The following is a 27,680-nucleotide window of genomic DNA, read 5'->3' on the forward strand; positions in this document are numbered from 1 at the left end:
TTTACAAAGGCACTAGGTATAAAGCTCTTTATGGCACAAAAATATAGATATGATTAAAGGATCATATTAAGACTTTAAAAGTATCAATTCTATTTTTCATTTTTTAACTGCATCCATTTAACCAAAAAATATATATATAAATTGTGTTAATTTATTCTGCAACTGAAGCTAATCTTATCCAATATCAGTTTTAGGAAAGTACTAATATTCTATTCAGTACATATGATCTATCTTCAATTATTATTATATTTTATATTTCTTAAACTTAGTTGGACCATTCCAAATTATTTCTTAAACTGTGGTTTATAGTACAGATACAAATACAATCTCATGGTAGGCATCCCAATTTAGGTACCAATACTGGTCTCACAAAATTAATTAAAAAAATAATGATATAACCCCTTTATCAATACCAGAATTGATGCATATTTATCTAACAGGTTACCACTTATATTCTTCAAAACAGGATTTAGAGTAGTTATCAAAATATGCAGAGTATAAGATAATTTTAATTAAGTTTTAATTATTAATTTTAAAAATTAAGTCAGGACTATGGTGGGGGAAGAGATGAGAGTGAAAAGTGCAATGAGGAAAAAAGATAGGAAAAGTAAAATGGGTAGGAAAAGTAAGTGAAGGAAGACATACAGACTATTCCTTAAAATTCTGTAAAAGATCACAGAACTATCTAGGAGCTGTGATGATAAAAGATAAAGCCAATATCATTCAGTCTATGGGATTTTTTTTTTCAATATAGACTGTTTTTCCTTTTCATGAATAACAAATACTAAAGCCATACTAATGTTCAGACTTTAATGCTCAGAGGTGATTCTTCTGACATTAAATGTACCTTAAATCAAAAATAACTTAATAACCTTGACTAAACAATGTTCTGATTTAACTCCCTAAAAAAACACAAAGTAAATGAGCCAACATTAACTCAACCCCCCTGATGGGGTCAAAAGTCTGTGAGAATAAAGCCTAGGAAAGAAAGGATGACTGAGAAGCCAAATCCCACTCTAATGAGAGAATCTAGAAGAAGAGGGGGTAATACTACAAAAAGGCCCGAATATGACACTTCCTGTCATATGAGAGAGTTACTACATTACTATTAGACCACTGCAGGTAAATTTTCTAATACTTCCTGCTGAAAGCCTAGGTAAGATGCAACATCTAGAACATGAACAGCCAAAACCTATCTTGAAGGCCCCATGCATATTGATACTAGACTCCTAATGTGGCTCTGAAATTTCCAGAAAATTAGAGTTAATACAACCAGTTACATAATTAATTATATCAATAAGATAAAAAGCAAACCAGTTAATAAGCAAACACAAAGCTAGAAGCATCATGTACTTTAATTTCAAACTGTATTACAAAGCTACAATAATTAAAACTAGTATAATATTGACATAATAAAACACATGGATCAGTGGAACAGAATAAAGAGCCCAGAAATAAATCCATGCACATATGGTCAATTAATATATAACAAAGGGGCCAAAAATATACAATGGGAAAGAATAGTCTATTCAGTAAATGATGTGAAAACTGGATAGCCACATGCAAAGGAATGAAACTTGAAATCTTATATAATGGATTAAAGACTTGAACATAAGGCCTGAAACCATAAAACTCCTAGAAATAAAACAGAGGCAAAAAAATGCTTGACAAAGGTTTCAACATTGGTTTTTTTAAAATCTGACATGAAAAGCAAAAGCAACAAAAGCAAAATAAATAGTGGAACTACATCATACTAAGATTCTGCACAACAAAAGAAACCATGAGCAAAATGAAAAGGAATCTACTGGGTGGGAAAAGATATCTGTAAATCATATATCTGATAAGGGGCTAATATCCAAAATACATAAAGAGCTCAAACAAATCAATAGGAAAACAAAACAAAATTCAAACAATCTGATTTTAAAATAGGCAGAATATATTAATAGATACTTTTCCAAAGAAGATATACAGATGGCCAACCAGCATATGAAAGACATAGTAGCATCATTAAGAAAATGCAAATCAAAACCACAATGAGATATTACCTCACACCTGTTGGAATGGCTACTATCGCAAGGATAAGAAATAAGTGCTGGTGAGGATGTGGAGAAAAGGAAACCCGTGTACACTATTGGTAGGAAGGTAAATTGGTACAGCCATTAGAGGAAACAGTGTGGAGGTTTCTCAAAAATTTCAAATTTCAAATTTCAAAGTAGAACCACCATACAACCCAGTAATTCCACTTCTGGATATTTACACAAAGCAAATGAAAACACTAACTCAAAAAGATATATACGCCCTTATGTTCATTGCAGCATTATTTACAATAAACAAGATATGAGAACCTAAGTGTCCATCAATGGGTGAATGGTTAAAGAAACTGTGATATATATTATATAATGGAATATTATTCAACCATAAAAAGTAAAATATTGCCATTTGTGACAACATAGACTCAAGAACATCACGATAAGTTAAACAAGTCAAATATAGAAAGACAAATAGGACATAATCACTCTTATATGTAGAATCTTAAAACAAACAAACCCAAAACACACAGAGAAAAAACAAAAAACTCACAGAGAAAACAGACCACTGATTGTAAGAGGAAGAGGGAGAAGGATGAGAGAAATGGGTAAAGGGGGTCAAAAGATAAAATCACAACAAAAAACCCAAATAAGTTAATATGCAAACTCACAGTTATACCTAGTATTAAGAACTAAGGGAAAAAAACTCTATGTACCAAAAACTTGGCTCATCAATATTCCCAGGTTAATACAAAAGAAAAATATCAGTAAGGCAAAATGTAACAATAAAAAATAAAACAGCATCAAAATGTAAAAAGTTATATCAGCAAAGGAATAATTCTAAGAACCTAAATAATTCTGTCCAGGTATGTAAGTGTCTAATAATAGAGCTTAAATAGAATTTTTAAAGGAATTGATACTCTGCATATACTCCAAATAAATCATACTTCTTAAAGTTAAACTTCAAATAAAGGTTAAATAAGTTTATAGGCTTAGAAAATTACCAAAGTGAAAGTAATCTATTTTCTAACATATGCTTTAATAGTTCACTGAGCTGGGATGGCAGGAAACACCATCTAACGCAAACCAAAGAGATAAGGAGACACAATAAACAGTTATTCCAATACCATCAAAAAAGGATGCCAAAGGTATACCCTCAGATATAGAGGGTATACCTTTAGATAAATGGGAAATCAAAACAAGGATACATAGGAAGGAAAACAAATATGGAAAATACTAAAACACAAAATGATTTGAAAACTAATTTTACTCTAGAATTATTTTTTTTAGCGAGGTTTACTGAGTGATAGCAAAGTGATAGTACAAAGCTTATTATTTTTAATAAAATCTTACCCCCAAAACACAGTAATGCTAAAAAGCAGATCAAACAAAAGTTGACTGATAGAAGGGACCCTCTCTCAACTTGTATTCTAACCACTGAAGACAGTGAAAAATAAGAGAGAACAAAAAAATCCCTCTCATTATAACTCCATGTTCTAATAAAGGTGAGACACAATAAACAAGATAGATAAGAATCACATATATTAAACAGTGGTTAGGTATTAAAAAGAGGGGGAAAATAGCAGGAAGGGGATTAGAAAGTGTCATGGAGGGAAAGTGCTACAACATTAGACAGGGTGACCAGGATGTCTACAGTGAGATGCAGACATAGAGTGAAGATCTAAAAAAATGTGAGGGGATGAGCCATGAGAACATATAAGAGGGAAGGGCAGCCCACACAAGGAAAAATAGGAGCTTACCTAACACATTCATTTCAGGAGCAGAGAAAAGACCAGGGAGATTGAAAGAGGGGAAATGATGAGGTCAGAAAGGGAATGTGAACCCAGATCACACAGAGATTTATAATCATTTTAAAAACAACAACAACAACAACAAACAACTGGCCTCTACTGTGAACCAGAAGGGAAGCCACTGAAGGGGTTTTGAGCAGATGAGTGACCAGATCTGACTTAGAACTTACTAGGACAATATTAGCTGCTCCTGATAAGATCCTCTACTCTCTAGAAAAGGACTGGCAAACTATGACTTGAGAGCCAAATTTGGGCCCATTTTGTTTTGGAAATAGTTTTATGTGAACACAGCCATAGTTATTCATTTATAATTTCTTCTAAGACAGTTTTCACAATCAATGGCAAAGTTAAATAGTTGTGACACAAGCCACAGGCCCAAAAAGCCGAAAATATTTACTATCTGGCTCTTCAAAGAAAAAAAATTGTCATCCTCTATCCTTAAAAGGCAAAGAAAAACAAGGGAAGAGTTAGGATGTTATTATATTAATTCAGGTGACAAAGGATTACCAGGACTAGGATAGCAGTGATGGATTTATTAAGAAGTGGATATATTCTAAATATATTCTGAAGACACACCTTAACAGATTTACTGATAGATTAAAAGTACAATGTGAAATAGTCATCTGAGTAACTGTCATAAAGTGAACACTAAATATTTTTTTAAATAAAAATATAAATTACCAAATGCCTAACCGCCACATAAAGGTATTACTGAAGATCTCACATAAAATGTCTAATTTTAAGCAATGTAACTTCTTGATGAATTCATGAAAAATTATTTGATCCACCAAGAGCTCATTCCTACCAATCCTGATCCTCCCAGCAATATTAAGGCATCAGTTCAATAACTACAGATCTAATTTGTGCCCTTGAAATTTAATCCATGAATGATTTTAGTCCATTAAGTCAAAGGTTACAGGAAAAAAATTATCAATAAAATCTATAATCTTGACATTCCAAGCAAGGGGGTCTCAAACTTTTCTGTGCAACAAAATCACTTGGGTTCCTTTTCAAATGCAGATGTATTCAGTAGGTCTGTATGGTGCCTGAGGTTTCCTATCTCTAGCAAGCTCTGGAGTGATGCACATGCAGAGACCACTGTTTGAAAATGAACGCTGAAACCACTCTATTAAATTGTTCTCGAGGGAGGGGCAAGATGGCGAAAGAGTAGGGTCCCCAAGTCACCTGTCCCCACCAAATTACCTAGATAACCCCCAAATCATCCTGAAAATCTATGAATTCGGCCTGAGATTTAAAGAGAGAAGAGCTGGAATGCTACAGTGAGAAGAGTTCGCGCTTCTATCAAGGTAGGAAGACGGGGAAAAAGAAATAAAGAAACTAAAGGCATCCAAGGGGGAGCCCCCCCCCCCCCCCCGCAAGGAGCCGGGCTAAGGCCGGGGTGAGTGCCCCCAGGACAGGAGAGCTCCGTCCCAGAAAAGCAGGAGTTTCACCAATCTTGCCGGGTGGAAAGGGGCTCGCAGGGAGTTAGAGCAGAACCCCAGGAGGGCAGGGATGCCCTCGGGCTCCCTGGGACACTAACAGACACCTGCGCCCCGAGGAGACCGCGCCAAGCTCCCTAAGAGCTGCAGTGCGTGCACGCTTTGACCCGTGAGCAGCTCGGAGGGATTCGGGCGGTGGCTCCACGGAGGGGGCTGCCCAGCCGGGAGCGCGGTAACAACAGCACAGGCCCGGGAGCACAGGACACCGGGGACACAGCCCAGGATCCGACCTCCCCCTGGGACAGGCAGAGGCCGGAGGGCCCAGGACAGCAAGGACGTTCCTGCCCAAGCTGAGCAGATCAGAGGCCCCGCCCCTGGAGCATCCAGGCCCTGCGGACAGAGAGCTCTGTAGTTATTGCAGGAGCTGAATCCAGGGCTCCAGAGCTGGCCGCCGCCACTGCGGTTGTTCCTCCTGGGGCCTCACGGGGTAAACAACCCGCACTGAGCCCTGCACCAGGCAGGGGGCAGAGCAGCTCCCCCAAGTGCTAACACCTGAAAATCAGCACAACAAGCCCCTCCCCCAGAAGACCAGCTAGACGGACAAGTTCCAGGGGAAGTCAAGGGACTTAAAGTATACAGAATCAGAAGATACTCCCCCATGTTTTTTTTTTTCTTTTTGATTTCTGTTTGCTTCCCCCACCCTTTTTTTTCTCTTTCTCTTCTTTTTCTTCCTTTTCTCTTTTTTCTTTCTCTCTTTTCTTTCCTTTTTTTTCTCTCTTTTTCTCCTTTTCCCAATACAACTTGTTTTTGGCCACTCTGCACTGAGCAAAATGACTAGAAGGAAAACCTCACCTCAAAAGAAAGAATCAGAAACTGTCCTCTCTCCCACAGAGTTACAAAATCTGGATTACAATTCAATGTCAGAAAGCCAATTCAGAAGCACTATTATAAAGCTACCGGCGGCTCTAGAAAAAAACATAAAGGACTCAAGAGACTTCATGACTGCAGAATTTAGATCTAATCAGGCAGAAATTAAAAATCAATTGAATGAGATGCAATCCAAACTAGAAGTCCTCACGACAAGGGTTAATGAGGTGGAAGAACAAGTGAGTGACATAGAAGACAAGTTGATGGCAGAGAGGGAAACTGAGGAAAAAAGAGACAAACCATTAAAAGACCATGAAGATGGATTAAGGGAAATAAATGACAGCCTGAGGAAGAAAAACCTACATTTAACTGGGGTTCCCGAGGGCGCCGAAACAGACAGAGGTCCAGAATATGTATTTGAACAAATCATAGCTGAAAACTTTCCTAATCTGGGAAGGGAAACAGGCATTCAGATCCAGGAAATAGAGAGATCCCTCCCTAAAATCAATAAAAACCGTTCAACACCACGACATCTAATACTTAAGCTTGCAAATTCCAAAGATAAAGAGAAGATCCTTAAAGCAGCAAGAGACAAGAAATCCTTGACTTTTATGGGGAGGAGTCTTAGGGTAACAGCAGACCTCTCCACAGAGACCTGGCAGGCCAGAAAGGGCTGGCAGGATATATTCAGGGTCCTAAATGAGAAAAACATGCAACCAAGAATAGTTTATCCAGCAAGGCTCTCATTCAGGATGGAAGGAGAGATAAAGAGCTTCCAAGACAGGCAGGAACTGAAAGAATATGTGACCTCCAAACCAGCTCTGCAAGAAATTTTAAGGGGGACTCTTAAAATTCCACTTTAAGAAGAAGTCCAATGGAACAATCCATTGGACTGAATGGATTGAAAAACAGTCCCTGAAAAACAGGGACTGAATAGATATCATGATGACACTAAACTCATATCTTTCAATAGTAACTCTGAACATGAATGGGCTTAATGACCCCATCAAAAGGCACAGGGATTCAGACTAGATAAAAAGCTGGACCCATCTATTTGCTGTCTACAAGAGACTCATTTTAGACAGAAGGACACCTACAGCCTGAAAATAAAAGGTTGGAGAACCATTTACCATTCGAATGGTCCTCAAAAGAAAGCAGGGGTAGCCATCCTTATATCAGATAAACTAAAATTTACCCCGAAGACTGTAGTGAGAGATGAAGAGAGACACTATATAATACTTAAAGGATCTATCCAACAAGAAGACTTAACAATCCTCAATATATATGCCCCGAATGTGGGAACTGCCAAATATATCAATCAATTAATAACCAAACTTAAGACATACTTAGATAATAATACACTTATACTTGGTGACTTCAATTTAGCGCTTTCTACACTCGATAGGTCTTCTAAACACAACATCTCCAAAGAAATGAGAGCTTTAAATGATGCACTGGACCAGATGGATTTCACAGATATCTACAGAACTTTACATCCAAACTCAACTGAATATACATTCTTCTTAAGTGCACATGGAACTTTCTCCAGAATAGACCACATACTGGGTCACAAATTGGGTCTGAACTGATACCAAAAGACTGGGATCTTCCCCTGCATATTCTCAGACCATAATGCCTTGAAATTAGAACTAAATCACAAGAAGTTTGGAAGGACTTCAAACATGTGGAGGTTAAGGACCATCCTGCTAATAGATGAAAGGGTCAACCCGGAAATTAAGGAAGAATTAAAAAGATTCATGGAAACTAATGAGAATGAAGATACAACCATTCAAAATCTTTGGGATGCAGCAAAAGCAGTCCTGATGGGGAAATACATCGCAGTACAAGCATCCATTCAAAAACTGGAAAGAACTCAAATACAAAAGCTAACCTTACACCTAAAGGAGCTAGAGAAAAAACAGCAAATAGATCCTACACCCAGCAGAAGAGAGTTAATAAGGATTCACGCAGAACTCAATGAAATCAAACCAGAAGAACTGTGGAACAGATCAACAAAACCAGGAGTTGGTTCTTTCAAAGAATTAATAAGATAGATAAACCATTAGCCAGCCTTATTAAAAAGAAGAGAGAGAAGACTCAAATTAATAAAATCATGAATGAGAAAGGAGAGATCACTACCAACACCAAAACACAAACGATTTTAAAAACATATTATGAACAGCTATACGCCAATAAATTAGGCAATCTAGAAGAAATGGACGCATTCCTGGAAAGCCACAAACTACCAAAACTGGAACAGGAAGAAATAGAAAACCTGAACAGGTCAATAACCAGGGAGGAAATTAAAGCAGTCATCAAAAACCTCCCAAGACACAAAAGTCCAGGGCCAGATGGCTTCCCAGGGGAATTCTATCAAACCTTTAAAGAAAAAACCATACCACCATACCTATTCTACTAAAGCTGTTTGGAAAGATAGAAAGAGATGGAGTACTTCCAAATTCGTTCTATGAGGCCAGCATCACCTTAATTCCAAAACCAGACAAAGACCCCACCAAAAAGGAGAATTATAGACCAATATCCCTGATGAACATGGATGCAAAAATTCTCAACAAGATACTAGCCAATAGGATCCAGCAGTACATTAAGAAAATTATTCACCATGATCAAGTAGGATTTATTCCTGGGACAAAAGGCTGGTTCAACACTCATAAAACAATCAATGTGATTCATCATATCAGCAAGAGAAAAACCAAGAACCATATGATCCTCTCATTAGATGCAGAGAAAGCATTTGACAAAATACAGCATCCATTCCTGATCAAAACTCTTCAGAGTGTAGGGAGAGAGGGAACATTCCTCAACATCTTAAAAGCCATCTACGAAAAGCCCACAGCAAATATCATTCTCAATGGGGAAGCACTGGGAGCCTTTCCCCTAAGATCAGGAACAAGACAGGGATGTCCACTCTCACCACTGCTATTCAACATAGTACTGGAAGTCCTAGCCTTAGCAATCAAACAACAAAAAGACATTAAAGGCATTCAAATTGGCAAAGAAGTCAAACTCTCCCTCTTCGCCGATGACATGATACTCTACGTAGAAAACCCAAAAGCCTCCACCCCAAGATTGCTAGAACTCATACAGGAATTTGGCAACGTGGCAGGATACAAAATCAATGCCCAGAAGTCAGTGGCATTTCTATACACTAACAATGAGACTGAAGAAAAAGAAATTAAGGAGTCAATCCCATTTACAATTGCACCCAAAAGCATAAACCTAGGAATAAACCTAACCAAAGAGGTAAAGGATCTATACCCTAAAAACTATAGAACACTTCTGAAAGAAATTGAGGAAGACACAAAGAGATGGAAAAATATTCCATGCTCATGGATTGGAAGAATTAATATTGTGAAAATGTCAGTGTTACCCAGGGCAATATACACGTTTAATGCAATCCCTATCAAAATACCATGGACTTTCTTCAGAGAGTTAGAACAAATTATTTTAAGATTTGTGTGGAATCAGAAAAGACCCCGAATAGCCAGGGGAATTTTAAAAAAGAAAACCATATCTGGGGGCATCACAATGCCAGATTTCAGGTTGTACTACAAAGCTGTGGTCATCAAGACAGTGTGGTACTGGCACAAAAACAGACACATAGATCAGTGGAACAGAATAGAGAATCCAGAAGTGGACCCTGAACTTTATGGGCAACTAATATTCGATAAAGGAGGAAAGACTATCCATTGGAAGAAAGACAGTCTCTTCAATAAATGGTGCTGGGAAAATTGGACATCCACATGCAGAAGAATGAAACTAGACCACTCTCTTGCACCATACACAAAGATAAACTCAAAATGGATGAAAGATCTAAATGTGAGACAAGATTCCATCAAAATCCTAGAGGAGAACACAGGCAACACCCTTTTTGAACTCGGCCACAGTAACTTCTTGCAAGATACATCCACGAAGGCAAAAGAAACAAAAGCAAAAATGAACTATTGGGACTTCATCAAGATAAGAAGCTTTTGCACAGCAAAGGATACAGTCAACAAAACTAAAAGACAACCTACAGAAAATGGGAGAAGATATTTGCAAATGACGTATCAGATAAAGGGCTAGTTTCCAAGATCTATAAAGAACTTATTAAACTCAACACCAAAGAAACAAACAATCCAATCATGAAATGGGCAAAAGACATGAACAGAAACCTCATAGAGGAAGACATAGACATGGCCAACACGCACATGAGAAAATGCTCCGCATCACTGGCCATCAGGGAAATACAAATCAAAACCACAATGAGATACCACCACACACCAGTGAGAATGGGGAAAATTAACAAGGCAGGAAACCACAAATGTTGGAGAGGATGCGGAGAAAAGGGAACCCTCTTACACTGTTGGTGGGAATGTGAACTGGTGCAGCCACTCTGGAAAACTGTGTGGAGATTCCTCAAAGAGTTAAAAATAGACCTGCCCTACGACCCAGCAATTGCACTGTTGGGGATTTACCCCAAAGATACAGATGCAATGAAACGCAGGGACACTTGCACCCCGATGTTTCTAGCAGCAATGTCCACAATAGCCAAACTGTGGAAGGAGCCTCGGTGTCCATCGAAAGATGAATGGATCAAGAAGATGTGGTGTATGTATACAATGGAATATTACTCAGCCATTAGAAATGACAAATACCATTTGCTTCAACGTGGATGGAACTGGAGGGTATTATGCTGAGTGAAATAAGTCAGTCAGAGAAGGACAAACATTATATGTTCTCATTTATTTGGGGAATATAAATAATAGTGAAAGGGGATAGAAGGGAAGGGAGAAGAAATGGGTAAGAAATATCAGAAAGGGAGACAGAACATAAAGACTCCTAAATCTGGGAAACGAACTAGGGGTGGTGGAAGGGGAGGAGGGCAGGGGGTGGGGGTGAATGCGTGACGGGCACTGAGGGGGGACACTTGACGGGATGAGCACTGGGTGTTATTCTGTATGTTGGCAAATTGAACACCAATAAAAAATAAATTTATTATTTAAAAAAATCTATAATCTTATATTGTTTCAAAGAGAATTTTCTGCATGATAACAGAGTATAACGACTCATACTTTATCACAGAAGAAACGACCATGTTTTACATAAAATACAAATAACTTTAAGGCTAACTAATTGGTGTGAAACATAATCACATAAATTTCATTCATCAAAACTGAACCTGTGCTATTGCTCAGCTTTAATAATAAATGTGTTATACCATGATTTGAATATTATAAATAATCTGAAATATCCGCAGTGGATCAGAAAGAAGAAACTTCAAATGGATCCTCACCAATGAGATAAAAGTACTATGTCAGAAGTCATTAGAATATGGAACGTTTATGATGTCACTGGATGAAACTGCCTATATAAGTCGGCCATTAAGGGACACCTGGGTGGCTCAGTTGTTGAGCGTCTGCCTTCGGCTCAGGGCGTGATCTCAGGATGCAGGATCGAATCCCAAATCCGGTTTCCTGGGAAGAGCCTGCTTCTCCCTCTGCCTGTGTCTCTGCCTCTCTCTCTCTATGTCTCTCATGAATAAATAAATAAAACTTTTAAAAAAATAATAAAATAAAACAGCCATTAAGAAGAAATCTCACTTAACAAGTCTTTTTAAAAGGGGGGGGACTTCCTAGAATGTCATATATAAGTAAAACAGAAGATATCCCCACAAACAATAGATCTGTTTTAATTTAATTAAAAATTTGTTTTTTAATTAAATATGCTATTACATTACATGAATCTTAGTCTATAGAAGTACAACCCTAAGAAGTAGCCAAGAACTTGTTAACAGCATGATTACTACCAAAAGCAAACCTCATTGATATAGATTCATAAAAAGTCCTGAGTTTTAAAATATTGTTCAGAAGTCTTTTTAGTTTTCTAATTCTGTTAAGTATTTGTAGCAAAATACCAGAAACATGCAAATATGTTGTAAATCATTTCTCCGCCCCCGCAAAAAAAAAAAAAAAAGGATACTTAACAAGGCAGCAAATGTGGAGAAAAGTCATATTTTATTATTCTAGCATCCAGAATTCCTACCTAATCAATTAAGGGAGGCAGCAAGACAAGGAAAATGCCTCAGGTCCAGTTTCCATACCCTGATTTATTTCAATTTCCTCTGTAAATTTCCCCAGCTTAGCTCAGAGATATAGACGTGTAGATCACAGATGTGAACTATTTATTTAGTTAATACTGTGTTTTGTTTCATTTGAATTTGAATACCTTTAGATACTCTCTCCAAATCACTGTAGCCCATACTAAATTTCACTGTCTTGTATATGGCTCTATCACCCATTTTCCTTTCTTTCTTTTTTTTAAAGTTATTTATTTATTTATTTAAGAGAAAGAGAGAGAGAGAGAGAGCAAGCATGCACACCAGTAGGGGAAGGGGCAGAGGGAGAAGCAGACTCTCCGCTGAGCAAGGAGCCCAATGTGAGACTTGATCTGAGATCATGACCTGAGCTGACAGCAGATATTTAACCAATTGAGCCATTCACATGCCCCTCTTTTTACTTTTTTAAAGATTTATTTAATTTAGAGTGCATGTATGCATGTGCATAAGCATGCAGGGAAGGGGGCAGAGGAAGGAGAGAGAGACTTTAGCATGCCCTGGGCTGAGTGGAGCCAGTAGCCACTTGATCTCATGGTCCCAAGATTACAGCCTGAGCTGAAACCAAGAGTCAGACCCTTAACTGACTGTGCCACCCAAGCACTCCAACTTTCCTTATCTACTGTCTACTTCCAAAAAATTGTGAATGGGGCTATACAAATGAACCCAAGCTGCTATAGTATAAAAGGTAAAGCTCTCAGTAAGTTATAAAAGAAATGGCTGCAAAGGAGGCTTCCTGATGGCAAAGCTCAGTTTTCTACAAGTACAGTAATACACTTAACCTTCAGATTCTGACTTAGTTATTCTTGGGATTTATCTGGTCTTCTAAATCTTAGTTGTATTGCCCCTCTGCACTTCTGCCCACCATTCTGAGTTGTAGTCATAACTAATAATCCACACAGCCCTATTATATAATTAATTATACTTTAAGTCTGCCTAAGAGCTGTGAAAATGTTCAATGTTTACCCAGTACCCTTCATCATTAATCAAAGTACAATTCATCAGAATCAGAGACCAGTACAAAACCCCATACCAACATATAACTGCTGTAGAACTCATTTATTCAAAAACTATATCCCTCAAAATCTACACAACAAATTTTCATCAGATTATCTTTTTCACTTGATTCCTGTCTATGAATTAAATGAGCTAGGACAAAGACCCAATATAATAAATATTTTTATAAGACACTGAAAATTTAGCCAGTAAAAGAAGGAATGCAAGAGACTTAGATATACCACAGATCCACCATGAATAGACAGTAAGAATTATCAAGCAAAACATCCAAATACCTGTCTACATAAAGAACTTAAAGAATCAACAAAACTTAGTCTCAGGACTCCTTGAAGTCTTAAAATTATTGGAGATTTGAAAAGCTTATGTGAGTTATATTTCTAGACAGTCCCCTTTTGGAAATTAAAATAATAAAATTTTAATATATTTATTCATTTAAAAATAATTTCATTATGTTAAGATAAATAACATTTTTATTTATTAAAAATACTATAATTTACACACACAAACTCAGTGAGAAGAATGGTACTGTTTTGTATCTTTGCACATCTCTTTAATGTTTAGATAGCTCACATAAAAGAGAGCTAAATTCTCAAAACTATTTCCATTCAGTATGTTATATTGCTATGTTACATAATCTCTGAAAATATCCACTATTGCTCATGAGAGAATTAAGAGTAAAAAAAAAAAAATGTATATACCATTTTCATATTGTTACAAAGATAGTTTTAACCTCATAGATCCCTTGAAAGAACATTAAGGAGCTCCCAAAACACACTTGGAAAACAACTTACTGCTTAACCTAAAAAGCCAATAAACCTGGAAGGAAAATTATAAAATTAAAAAAAAATTGTAAAGAGGCACCTGGGTGCCTGGCTCAATTGGTTAAGTATCTGCACTCAGCTGAGGTCATAATCTCAGGGTCCTGGGATTGAGCCCCAGGTCAGGTGAGCCTGCCTCCCTCTCTACCCCCTGCCCATACTCTCTCCTCTCACTCTGTCTCTCTAATAAATAAATAAATAAATAAATAAAATCTTTAAAAACAAATTGTAAAGAGACAGAAATACAGATACTGAAGACAGAGTAATGATTTTATTTATAGAAATAGAGTGAGGTTATCCAAGACGCTGACATTTTAATGTTTTAAAACAACCTGGATTATGTTTCATTTTATCTGTCAGATCTCCCAATAAAATTTTAACATATTTTCCAAACGTTTAGCTTTAAAAATGAAAAAACTCATATTTTTTTTACTTTTGAAATTTTAGTCCAGTGATCTAGGCAAAGACTTAAAATAAGCTTAATTTCTTTTATGATGCACACCTGTTGTGTAGGACATAACAGAGTCATGAAATGCCTTATGAACATATTCACCAATGATGGGTTTAAATAAACCTACCTCTTCTGCTGCTGCCTCTGAAAGCAAACCTTCCTTCTGGGCACAGGTCACATGGAAATAGGCTCTGCACATCCCTGCATCACAGCTAATGCAAACTCCAGTTCTAGCAAAACGAGGGTCTTCACAGAAGCTACACTCCTATAATGGAATATAGGAAAACTCTCAGAATAAAAATATCTCCAGAACAAGACTTCATTCTCATACAATGCATCCATAAAATACAAATAGTGAATCAACAGCATATTAATAGAAACATTAATAATTATAGGCAAGAAGTTTATATGAAAAATTCTATGGTTCTAATGAACCAAAATTCCATTGATACAATAATGACAGTAATAATAATTTGAAGGTTTACTATGTGCTAGGCACTATTCTAAACATTTTACATATACTAATATATGCCACCATTTGCTACACTATTCCACAATAATAAGCAGAAGAGGTATTATATCCATTTTATACACAGGAAAACTGAGGTGAAGACAGTTTAAGAAATCTGCTCAAAATAACATAAAAAATAACTGCCACATCAGTATTCAAACCAGGGTAATCTTACTTTAAAGTCCATGCTCTTAACACTAGGCTACACTGATCTGAATAGAATACTGCTTGGATAATGAAAGAAAATAAGTCAGAGAAAATTTACCAGTAAATCAGAGAAAATTCACCAATTTCTTTCACCAAGAAATTGCAGCCAAAGAAATCATGCATTTTTAAAGTATCTTTCAAGTGAATTAAAAGTAATCTTAAGTAAACAATTTGCTCTGGGACATGTTACAGTCAACTATTTATATCCTTTCTGAACACAAAGAAAAAAACTATATAACTAGAAATTTAAACTACTGAAATTACTTCCAATCCCCCCAAATTTATTTATCCTTTTCACTATCCAAACCACAGAAAGAAAAAAAAATTTAGTTTTAAAATATAAACAACTCTAAGAAGAGTAATCTTCATAAAAGAAAAACCTGCTAAAAGAAAAAGAAAAAAAGAAAAACCTGCTAAATTGTGATAGATTGTCAACAGACAATTAAAGAACTGTTTAAAGTAAATATATTCTAAGTAAATTATAAAAAAGGAAAACACAAAAAGAAAATTAAAAAGTTTCAATAGACACTAAAAATGTCACTCTCACACTGTAACAGTCAGTGACTACCTGCTAGGTAGACAGCAACAAACTGACCTATCAGCAAAGAATGAAAACAGCAAGAACTCAATACAGATGTGAAAAGACACCCAAATCCTGATACTCTACTGCTTGGTTAAGGTTTGTTTGGTTTTTTTTTCCCCAATAACAGTAGAGGGTGTATGGTATAAAATATGAGCAAATAGTAATCTAAACATGAAAACAAAAAAAAGAGTGAAAGAATGAAACAGAAGGAGAGAGGAAAGGAAAGAGAGAAATGGAGAAATTATATTATTTCAAGAATGACAATAGTGCAAACAGAACCAAATTGTTCAGGATAGTTCCCAAACTAATTCAGTGTAATATGATATAGCTGAACAAGGGATTTCAGAATGAATACAAGGAAAAATTTCCTGACAATAAAGTCTTATAAGGACTATAGAACAATCTAACAAAAAAAAAGAGAATCTTCTCAATTGCTTGAAACACTTAAAATGCTAGGAAACTAAGTAACTGAGAATACAGGGGAGAAAGTAACCAGGATTAGGAAATGGATACATAGGTCTAGAAGAGCTGTCCCAGTCATAATTCACATCACTGTTTAATTTTGCAGATGAGCCAGAGAATACACAATTTTTTTTACTCCACTTCCTAATCATACTTCAAAACAAAAGCAAGTTATAATGAAAAATCAGCTGACAATTATGTATTTAATGATTCTCTTTTTCAGTTCAGAGGTCACTGCTGGTTTCAGTTATATGAAGTAGTATCTGGTTCCATTGCTTGTAGATTTATGATAAAAACGTGTGCCTACTGAAAATTACTTAAGCTAGTCCCTTCTAGGCTCTGTGTTGGTAAATTATGAAGCAGTTATCAAAAAGTAGTCCCTTTCACTTCCAACAATGGTGGACTAGGTAATTTTTATTAATCCTGCCAGAAACTAGAAATATGGACATATTAATTTTTTTTAAACTATAGATTAAAGGCATCAGAGAGATAATCTGATAATAAGAAAATTCAACAGGAATTACCCAAACTAAAGCACAAGAGTTTTGGAGTGACGCTGGAGGGAGAGCAATGGAGGTGGTAGTTAGAACCTAAGGAGGATATTCTGGATGTAACAGCAGAAACTGTCAAACTCTTGAATTTTCAATATCAGGATTTTTCAAGAATCTTTAAGTTCCCCACCGCACCTAAGGTGTTACTAACGCTATTCAAGAGTCTTCCTTCCCTATTTCCCAAAAGATAGCAACGGAAGAGAACGTATCAGTTGTCTACGTCATTCTAACATGACAGGGATGTCTGTAGTAACTATATAATAAGTTTAAATTAATAACTGTATTTTTATCACTTATAATCCCAAAGCTCAAGCAATAAAAACCAATTTTTAAATAATATTTTATTTATTCATGAGAGACACAGAGAAAGAGGCAGAGACATAGGCAGAGGGAGAAGCAGGCTCCATGAAGGGAGCCCAATGCAGGACTTGATCCTGGGACTCAAGGATCATGCCTTGAGCTGAAGGCAAGACGCTCAACCGCGGAGCCATCCAGGCATCCCTAAAAACCAATTTATAAACTACTGAGGCTGAGAATCAGTTGCTAGACAGGTTATGTAGTCATTAACAAAAAAATAACAGTCCTTGAAGTTTAAGTAAAATAACAGGTGCCTCTTATACTCTTTTCATTATTTTGGCAAATTCCACTTCAAAAGTAAAGTCAGAAATTAAGTTTGTATTTGATTTGACCTAGTATGCTGAATGCCACAGAAATAGCAACAGTATCAATTATCATTTTACCCCACAGGTTGGCTTTCTGGGAAAATTACTATCAATAATAAATGATTTAGTCCTAATTGCTCTATAAGTAGTACAATTACTAATAAGCATTTCTGTACTCAAAAATGAATAAAAAGCCATATAAACAAGTAAAATTTTTCTTTTAGACAATCAAGAAAACTTCATCTCACCTTGGCACCATATTTGGAATAGTTCATTTCTGTTAGTGTTACTGGTCGTAATTTGTCAATATCTCCAAAGGCTACTCCAGGAACATACAGGGCACAAACAATGTGAACCCACCTACAACAAGAGAAAATATGATTTTGCTATCAAACCCTTTCATAAAATGCCCAAGAGGAAAATAAACATAAAATGTGTCATCTCAAATAACTACTGAAAGAATTCTATGGTCAGATCTCAGAATCTCACACAACTAAAGAATATGGAATAAGGACAACTGCAACAAGCATTACTTTTCTAGCAGCTTAGCCAAAGCTAAGACTTTACAACTATAATTGCCTTTCACTTAAATTCATTGTACTTTGCACTTACCTGTTATTCTTAAATATTTGCACAAAACCACTATTCAAATGAAACCAAAGATTATTTTCTTATGTGGGGAAAGATATTCATATTCATTGTTTTAAGCATCTGAGAAGTAAGGATCTAATTTAAGGACTGTGAAGTAATTCTGTAGTAATTAGGTAAAACTGTTCTTTCTTGCTACTTTTTTTCTAAAAGCTGTTGGATAGTCCTTCAGAACACTTTAAAACAATTTTTGGTGTTCATCCTTTCTTTCTTCCCAGGTTAAAACTGATTCTAGAAGACTGTCCAAAACATTATATGGTCTCTTTCATTTGGGGAATATAAAAAATAGTGACAGGGAATAAAGAGGAAAGGAGAAAAAATGAGTGGGAAATATCAGAAAGGGAGACAGAACATGAGAGACCCCTAACTCTGGGAAACGAACTAGGGGTGGGGGCAACTGGGTGATGGGCACTGAGGGGGGCACTTGATGGGATGAGCATTGGGTGTTATTCTATATGTTGGCAAATTGAATACCAATAAAAAATAAATTTACAACAAAACAAAACAAAACAAAAAGACTATCCAGAACAGTTATAATAATATAAGGAAGTCCTTTTCACATTATCTGTTCACCATATAACCCTTGTACTACAACTTATATGCCCCACATGTATTTTTTTTAAGTCTGAATGATGTGTAACACTAAACAAAGAATGCTCAAAGTTTCAGTACACTAAAAAGGGAGTTGATTCTATTTTTTAAAAGCTGCACTGAAACTTTTGAAATGCATTAGGAACCTCTTCTGTTTACTTACAACCACAAAATATATGGGATCACTGGATTTTGAAATTTAAACAGATCTATATCACTACTATAAGGTAAAAATGAGACAGCAAATCTTTCTTAACCTTGTGACTATATTAACAACAAATTCCGCTTTACAGCCTAAGAGGCTATGATTGCTACATGGTTGTGTTTTGTGACACACCATAAATTTTAAAAGAATAAGACTAAGAATCATTTTATAGAGGCACTGGGGAAAACAGTGACAAATCTTTAAAAATTATCTTTTTTATTGAGAAGAAAATCCAAGATTTTGAGATTTTCTTGGTAGAATGTTTTAATCTAACCTCCTCCAAACACAGCCCATGGAGTTCAATAAAAAGATACACATCTTCAACAAGCAGCTGCTTTCTCAATTTAATTTGCACAGTTTTTTCATGCTCCACTGGTGTATTAAATGCCACTGTACTCTGTAGGAGTTTATCTTTGATAAACTCAACAGCTGGCTGCTTGCCTCATACTGACCTTCTGAAAATGTTTTAGTACAAGTCATGCAAGTACTACAGATTTGAACTGCCATTTCAGTGTGATTGGCACACAAGTGTATCATTTCCCCCAACCACTGATGTGAGGATGCCAATTTGGGTCTTTATTAAAATGCATATCAAACAGCTGAGACAATTTTGGTCCTTTTTAATACCTGTTGCAAATAATTTTTTGTGCATTTGTTTAATTGCATACACTCTAGAACTCTGTAATTAAGACGAATGGAGAAATCAAAAAGGAATAATTTTCTTTGCTACTTTGACGTCCATTTTGCTTGGAACTATAAGGGTAGATGTTGATTGGTGAAAGGAACAGAAAACAGGCACCACATAAAACCACCAAAAAATGAAGAGCCAAAGTTGTCATTCTAGCAGAGAAACTATTAATATATCCTTTTAAACTCACATATTTTAATACAGCAAACTAAGTGGATACTAATCAAGGACTCAAAACAGGAAATATCTTAAGCAAATTTATTTTTCAAATGTGTTGTATTTATAGTGCCTTTTAATAGGTAAAATAAATCCACTTCCATTATGTTATTTTCATTCTTCATTTTTTCATTCAGTAATCAATTATTAAGTGACTACCAAGAACAGAGCACCACAAAGGCAGTTTGGAAGTTATAATTATGTAATATGAAGTACTTGGAGCATAATGTTGGGCATGCAATCTTTAAGGATTAAAGTCTATCTAACATTTCCCATAATTGGGTTTATACAAGACCACTTAAGACAAGGTAAAACACTCTTCCTAAGGAATGAAATAAAAATGTAATGACAGAAAGTACTGATGGTTTTCTCACATTAAATCACATCATTTTCTATGAAGAACTTCCAGCTCCCATTAGAAACAGATTGTAAAAAGTCTAATTAGCCCATGTGATATGTCACTTTCAAAACCTTTTTCGTTCTTTCCATACATTGTTCTCTCCCCTGCCCTCCTATTTACCATTTAAAGCTAGAATAGTAAATGGCTTGTCAAATCTTCTTGGCTTTTTTTTTTTGCCTTGAATCAAAGTATATCAAGCTTCAACTATATCCTTCAAACTTCATCAAGACCTTTAATTTCTACCATAGCCTATAGAGGAGTGTGTGCATCAATGCAAATAAAACGTTCAAATACTATAAAGGAATTTTTGCCAGGCTGTACCATCAAGGGAACTATCTGTATAGGTAAGATCCACAGTATACTGTATAGGTGTCAGTAAAAATATTTCTCAGTGAATCTAATTAAAAAGGCCCCTCTTTTCTCCATTCAGAAAAAAACTTTACAATTTATTTTGTGGATTATAATAGCATGAAGAGGTACCTTATGGTTTTTCAATAAACTTTCAAATTATGAACAAGAGGTAAAACAAGTTCTCTTGTGTTTTCCAAAGTTGTCTTACTTATTCACCACAATTTATCACCAAAAATTTCAACTCTAAGGAGTAAGTAGTTACCAGAAGGAATTTATGCACGTGGTACTCTACAATTATCTTAAGGAAATGTTGTATAATACCAATAAGAGAGCACTAGTAGCAGCAGTAGAAGTAGCAGCAGAAATATGGAGACATTTATTAACCACTTATTATGCTCCAGAAACTGTATTGTTTTATAAGAGTCACCTCATTGGGATCCCTGGGTGGCGCAGCGGTTTGGTGCCTGCCTTTGGCCCAGGGCGCGATCCTGGAGACCCGGGATCGAATCCCAAGTCGGGCTCCCGGTGCATGGAGCCTGCTTCTCCCTCTGCCTATGTCTCTGCCTCTCTCTCTTTCTCTCTGTGTGACTATCATAAATAAATAAAAATTTAAAAAAAAAAAAAAAAAGAGTCACCTCATTTAATCCTCTCAAGATAAATGAGTTTTAAGAAAGTTTTAAGAGGTTAAATCACATGCCTATAATCACAGTAAAAAAAATAAAAAATAAAAAAATACCAGAACTCAAAATATAGAGAGTCCAACTTGAAAGCACACACTTTTAAAGCTGTACTAAATTCCCTAAATCTGGCCCCAGGGCAGTCCAAACAAGAAATAATGCCCATGTCTATGATACAGACTAAAGACTCCTGTCAATATATCAAATAATTTTAATGTCTTGTATTTTATTTCATCTTTTTGGACATGCAATGAGGAAGAAGAGTTAAGATTTCAGCCACTTTTTCATAGGTATCAACACAGAGGGTTCTCCAATATTCCATGACAGATTCTATGCTATCCCAACATGCTTGTATGGCAACATTTCTCAAGGGCCTCTCCACTAATTGAGGGAAGTATTTTTGACTTTTTGACTTTACTAAAGTAATAAGTATTAATAAGATACTAAGCATCTTTACTAAAGTAATAAGTATTAATAAGATAATAAGTATTATCTTTTATTTTGGGATAAAATGTATCCTATCCTTTTCAATGTTAAAATATGGAAAATAATGCTGAAAATTTGTATAGGTTATTACATTGTTCCTGTCCTAATATTAAATGTTTTTTAAAAAATACTGAAATATTGTTATATCATAAAATAAAACTTAATATATTTTAATACTCCTCTTAAATAGAGGGTGGGGAAGGTGGGTAGGTAGTGATCCATAAAATAAAAGAGGTCAGGAACTACTCTTAAATCTTAATCACCCATCCCCAGATGGTAGTCTTTTGGGCAAAAACATGAAAAATATCAACACAATTATGATGACAATTGCTCAAATGTAATAATAAAGATGAGTGTGAATGGAGGGAGAAAAAAACATAGGTCTTTGTGCCAGTTATCAATTTACTGCCTCTCAGCTCCAAACCCACCTTAAATATCTGCTATGCAATAATGGACAAAACCCCTTCAGCATTTCTCCTTTATCATGAGCATGATATTTAGCTGTCTTAGTAGAAGTGGTAGAGGGCACTGTAGGAGGTAAGTACATCTTAACAAGGATGAAGAAGGGCATCTGCCAGTGCTCTGCTCCAGCCAAATACATGAACTACTGACTCTGTGACCTTGCAACCTAGCCTGGAGTATCCCTTTCCTGTGGCCTTCTTAACACAGACACCACACATTCCAGATGACACACTGGTGCCCCAGTTCCCTCTGCACCTTGTGCCTAGACATCCACTTGCCAAGAACTAAAGACAAGTTCTGGCCCAGGCAAAATAGCAAGCAACTCTGCCATCCAGTAGGCTGCAATTAATTACACCCTCTCCGGTAAGTCTGAATGCCAGCCTGGGGGAGGGGTCTTCCAAGTTTCTTATTCCCTGGATACTCTTCCTCAGCCTTAAGGTATCCCTTAGAATTCTTTTATTCTTTTATATCACAGTTACTCTTATCATAGCTTATTAATTCTGTAAATTAAAGTTCTCCTTTTAAAACTACATATGGGTTCTGTCTCCCGATGTACTTTTGAAGTCAGACAAATCTGGGTTCAAATTTGACTAATCACCATCTTGTGCCTTGATTAAATTAAAATTTCTTAATGATCGGAACCTCAGGTACTATACTTATAAAACGGAAAACTTTAGCACCTGTCTCATCATAAGTCATTATTGGGTTTAAATGGAACTATGGCTATAAAGGCAAATGCAGATAATCAATAAACAGTCTTTTCTTCTTCTTCCCCTCATATGTAGCCTACTGTCCATTCACTCTATGCCAAAAAAAAAAAAGAAACAACCAAACAAAAGTGTGTATCTGAAAAAATTAGGTCAGAAGCAGATACATTATAAAGCAGGCATATTAACCCATCAGAATTATGATGACATCAACCTTCCAGCATCTGTCTCCTTGAAAATTCCATCCTGATTAGGACACAGTTCACAGCTAGGGGAAACACCACATTTACAGGCATCACAAAACCAAGGTTCAGTGGAGTTTTCAGAAGCTGAACTCATAATAGAGTCACTCTCTCCATCAACTCCATAGCAACCTAAAAAAAAAAAAAAAGTATGATAAATAAATTTATTTTTTTAAACTCATAATTATAAAATTACCAAAAAAAGTAGAAACAAATCTGAAAAACAAATGGTTTATAAGAATAATATTAAAGTCAAAACATGTAAATGAAATCATTTTATAAAAATACTTTTTCATGTACCATGGTATGCACAATGGAACAAATGACCTTTTAAAATAGTTTTGTAGCTACTGGAAAAGCATTACAGGAGTAGAAAAATGTATAATTCTTTAAAAAAATTACAAAAAAATAGGAATTTTCATTAAAAATAAATCAGACTGCATCTAGAAACTACAGATTAGTATTTATTGAGCTGCTTTTGTAATGGACACTTAAATTTAAGACCATGCTCATGTAAAACAAACATACATCCAAAAAGGTCTCTAACTTTGGAGATAGCAGATAAAACACAAACTCATATAACCATAAACAGAAAGTATTAATAAGAGAAAAATACACACAGAAACCCACACAGACATCAATTAAGGCTATAGGACAATCAGAATAGTTCAGATTAGAGTTAGACAAACAGATCTATTCACAACTGAGCCAACATCTAGCTCTAGAAGGTATTTGATCTTTTTAAACATTTGTAATTCTATCTTCTGTAAAAATTTATCTACAACTGAAATTAATAAAAGAGATTATTTTTTCTGTTTAACTCAGTATTCTGAGAGAAGTTAAATTTTTTACGCAGAAAATGTGGTAAAAAATTTTAAAGATCCTCAAAGCAAACAAATCTTGTTTAAAATTAGTTAGCATAGGTCTTTACGTTTTAGAGTAGGTCATGTTATGCTTCAACTATCTTTCAATTATTAAAAGCAAAATGTTTCCTTATCAATGTAAATATACATGTTTGCAATTACAAATTATATTTAAAGTTACTATTTAGGCTTCCAGATCTGTCTAAACTTTTCATAAAATCAAAAAGATTTTCCTTGATTTTTAGTTTAAAAAGAGGACATCAGATATCAAACATGCACACCAACAGAAAATTCAAGCAAAATATCACTGTCAACATTTTGGGAAGATCAAGTTCTCATTAGAATTCCTGAAACTCAATTTTGTCAATGAACTCTGTGCCAATGAGGCTCTGAGTACCTGACAAACAAAACTCACTAGAAAGTGATGTCACATTCATTATCATGGATGAAGAAAATCATGTATAAAACACCAAGAAAAATGCACTGGCACCAACACAGTACTTGATAAATATAGAATCGAATAAAGAACAACTAAAAAGTTAAGAAATAATTTCACCCAGACTATTAAAAACCATGCCCAACTCCTGATGACTTACAATAATGACTATAATAGTCATGACTCCTAAATAGTTTTCTTTTTCCTAGATGACACTTGACCCATTTCATATTATTTAATTTCTCTTCTTCTAGAAAGGAAGACACTACCCTCATGATAAAAATATCCCAAAGAGAAAAAAAATTAATGCAGAAATAGTAATAAACTACAACTTAATTCTAGGCCTGACGTATGCCCTCATAAACTTTAGCTTGGGCATTTCTCTGATATCTAAGACACATTTATCACCTCTCCAAGATAGGTTGCTTCTATAGATAGCTAAATATCAACCACCCCAGAATCTTCTAACCAGGTTTATTCTAAGAGAGTAGTCTAAGTGCCAAATTCTAAGGGTCATCCAAAGTGACCTCCAATAAACTGAACACATTAAACGAACAAGCAAAAAAGACTATAGGAAGCATATATAAGCAAAATCATCTCTCAAAAGGCTTTACCACATATGTAAATTTATATGCATCCAGTGTAAGAGGTGATTATTTGAACTGGTTTTAAATTAAACAGACCAACTGGAGCCTAAACTGGAGAGAGTCTTCTCAGAAACACCAAAGACATTCAAAATAAAATAAATAACTATATAAATACTGAGTTAATTCACCCAGAAGGAAAAAGAACCATACACAACTAGCAAATAATTTTAAAGTACCAACATTAATTTACTAGATATCATTAATAGGTCAATAGTCATGTATTTTAGTCACACAGTACTACCATTCATTACAATTCAAATAGCCTGGGAGGCAGAAAACTAAAAAGTTGGTTTGCAACTATGACTTACATAAGCTGTCTCAAGAAGATACCATAATTGTCATCTCTACACTATTCAAAGGCTTTATAACAGTGAACCTTAATGTGATCTGAAAATCTTACAAGAGAATGCCAAAGAAAAGATTTCAAAGGAGCTAGACTATAGTAAGATGAGCAAAGAAATCAAACTTATTAACTTCTTTACTATCATTAAATTGTGGTTGATAATCATCATCTTCACTTCTGTTTAGATATACATTATAAATAACAAATCCTAAAATGAAAAGGAAGCAGTTATTATTATCACCAATAAAAGAAGAATTTTCAATAAGGGCTCAGTAAGCAAAATACTGTATTCAAAGAAAAATCACAAAACAAAACAATAAAAATTAATCTGCTTTTCTACAAGGAAAAAAATCTATTTTCTTTACAAAATAATGTTCCTTTGAAGTAAATTCTTTCTTCTGCTTTCACACAAAGCAGGCAATTACCAAAATAATGAAGCCCCCACAGAGCTATTTTATTCACTTCATTTGCCAAAATCAAGGTAAATCATAACAGTTTTTAAGAATAAAGCAAAATTTCAATTCTATCTTTTAAAGAACACTCTATACACATGGCAAAAATCTGCACAGAGAGAAACTTACAAACAACCTGAAGAATGATTTTTGAGCAATTTATAACCTAGAAGATCAGTATCATGTAAGTTCAAAGAGCAACCAGCAGGTGCATAAGTATTTCTTCTTCAGCTTCAATGCCCTGAAAGATGATTCAGGGTATTATTACCTTTACAGAGTTCTTCACTTGCCACTTTTCCAGTATTTCTCTACATTACCTACTGGGTTTACTGACCTCTAGACCAAAGTTCTAACATGTTACAACCACTCTAATACCTTTTAATTAATGACTAAATACATTTTAAGAGTTTTTTCTTTCTTTCGTGCAAAACAGAATATAAACTGTCATAAAACAATGTTAATTTCCTTCATCTAACTAATTCTGATGCAAAAGTGCATCATCAGTAAGATTATGGAAAGATTTTTTTCATTTGGGTACCCATCTTAAATTTATAGACATATAAAACCTGTTTCATACAGTGTTTTCATATATGTAAACATAAAAAACATGTTTCTATGGCTAGATAGATTTGATTTGATTAGGATCAACCTCTGAGTAACACATACAACCTACACAAATCATATTTAAGAAAAAGCTATATAAAATGTATTTACAGTTGTTTTGAATTATACAAGGGTATAGATAATCCAAATCAGTGGAAATTCTCCCCATTCAACTTGTCCGAGGGAGAAGACTTGGAGTCTTCCATCTAGAATTATGTAACCTTGGACAAACCACATCTCTGAGATTGAGTTAAAATGATCTACAATATGTATTTAATAATATCTCTCCTAAATTATCTCAGTATAGAAAGAAAAAAATAAGAACCCAAAAGTTGCAATTTAAAAACTTAAGACATTTTTTTTTTTCTGTTAACATCCTAGGACTAAGACCTCTAGTTTTTACTAAAAAAAAAAAAAAAGAAAAAGAAAAAAAAAGATTGTAATATAATACTGTTGTTTACGAGAAAAGACATACGGTATCAGTAACAAATATGTCCTAAAGCGTAAAATAACCAGTGTCGGCTGACTTATAAAGTTCAAATGGTTATAACTTGAACATACTTTATCACTCAAAAAACATTCATGAGGACATATTTTTGCATATACTAAGAAATAAAAATGGTCTAGGGCTAGTTAATAGAAGACTGAAAATGAAGAGGGGGGGAAAGCATTTCTCAGTAGACCTTATCTCATTTAATGCACAGTAGCTAAAGTAAAAAGTAACTGCTGGCACATTACCTAATGTTCTATCACGTACAATGACACGTGTGACTTTTTTCTTCAGACACAGTACAAGCAGTATATCAGGATAACTGACATCACAGTCAGGGGTACCCTACTATTATGTCAGTTATAAGATCTTGTCACAAAGGTGTTTATACTAAGTGACAAGTTGGAACCCTTTGATTTCAAAAAGAAAAGATATTTATCTACATTTAAATGAAGTGAGTACTCTGAAAAGTAATTAGACAGCTACCTATTTAAAAAACAATATTTCAAATACTTTTAGCAAAATCTCAACTTAAAAACTTCTCTTTATTATGCTTAAGAATGAGTATATTTTAAAAAAAGAAGGGACACCTAGGTGGCTCAGTCAGTTAAGCATCTGACTTTGGCTCAGGTTATTTCATGGTTCTGGGATCCAG

General features: G+C 35.1%; 1 protein-coding gene across 12 annotated transcripts in view; it reads right to left on the reverse strand.

Moving 5' to 3' along the window:
* Nucleotides 1–27,680, reverse strand: part of PHF14 (PHD finger protein 14) — a 232,999-nt gene that overhangs the window by 175,175 nt on the left and 30,144 nt on the right. For all 12 annotated transcript variants that reach the window (XR_013356837.1, XR_013356839.1, XR_013356838.1 and 9 more), the window contains exons 5-7: nucleotides 23,164–23,323; nucleotides 17,767–17,878; nucleotides 14,670–14,807 (exon numbers count right to left, since the gene is read on the reverse strand). Coding sequence is in view for 7 of the 12 variants with exons in the window: in XM_077856746.1 (XP_077712872.1) it covers nucleotides 14,670–14,807; nucleotides 17,767–17,878; nucleotides 23,164–23,323 (410 nt within the window). In the remaining 5 variants the exon portion in view is untranslated. The remainder of the gene's footprint in view (nucleotides 1–14,669; nucleotides 14,808–17,766; nucleotides 17,879–23,163; nucleotides 23,324–27,680) is intronic.

The sequence above is a fragment of the Canis aureus genome, chromosome 18 (assembly GCF_053574225.1).
Source record: "Canis aureus isolate CA01 chromosome 18, VMU_Caureus_v.1.0, whole genome shotgun sequence".
NCBI lineage: Eukaryota > Metazoa > Chordata > Mammalia > Carnivora > Canidae > Canis > Canis aureus.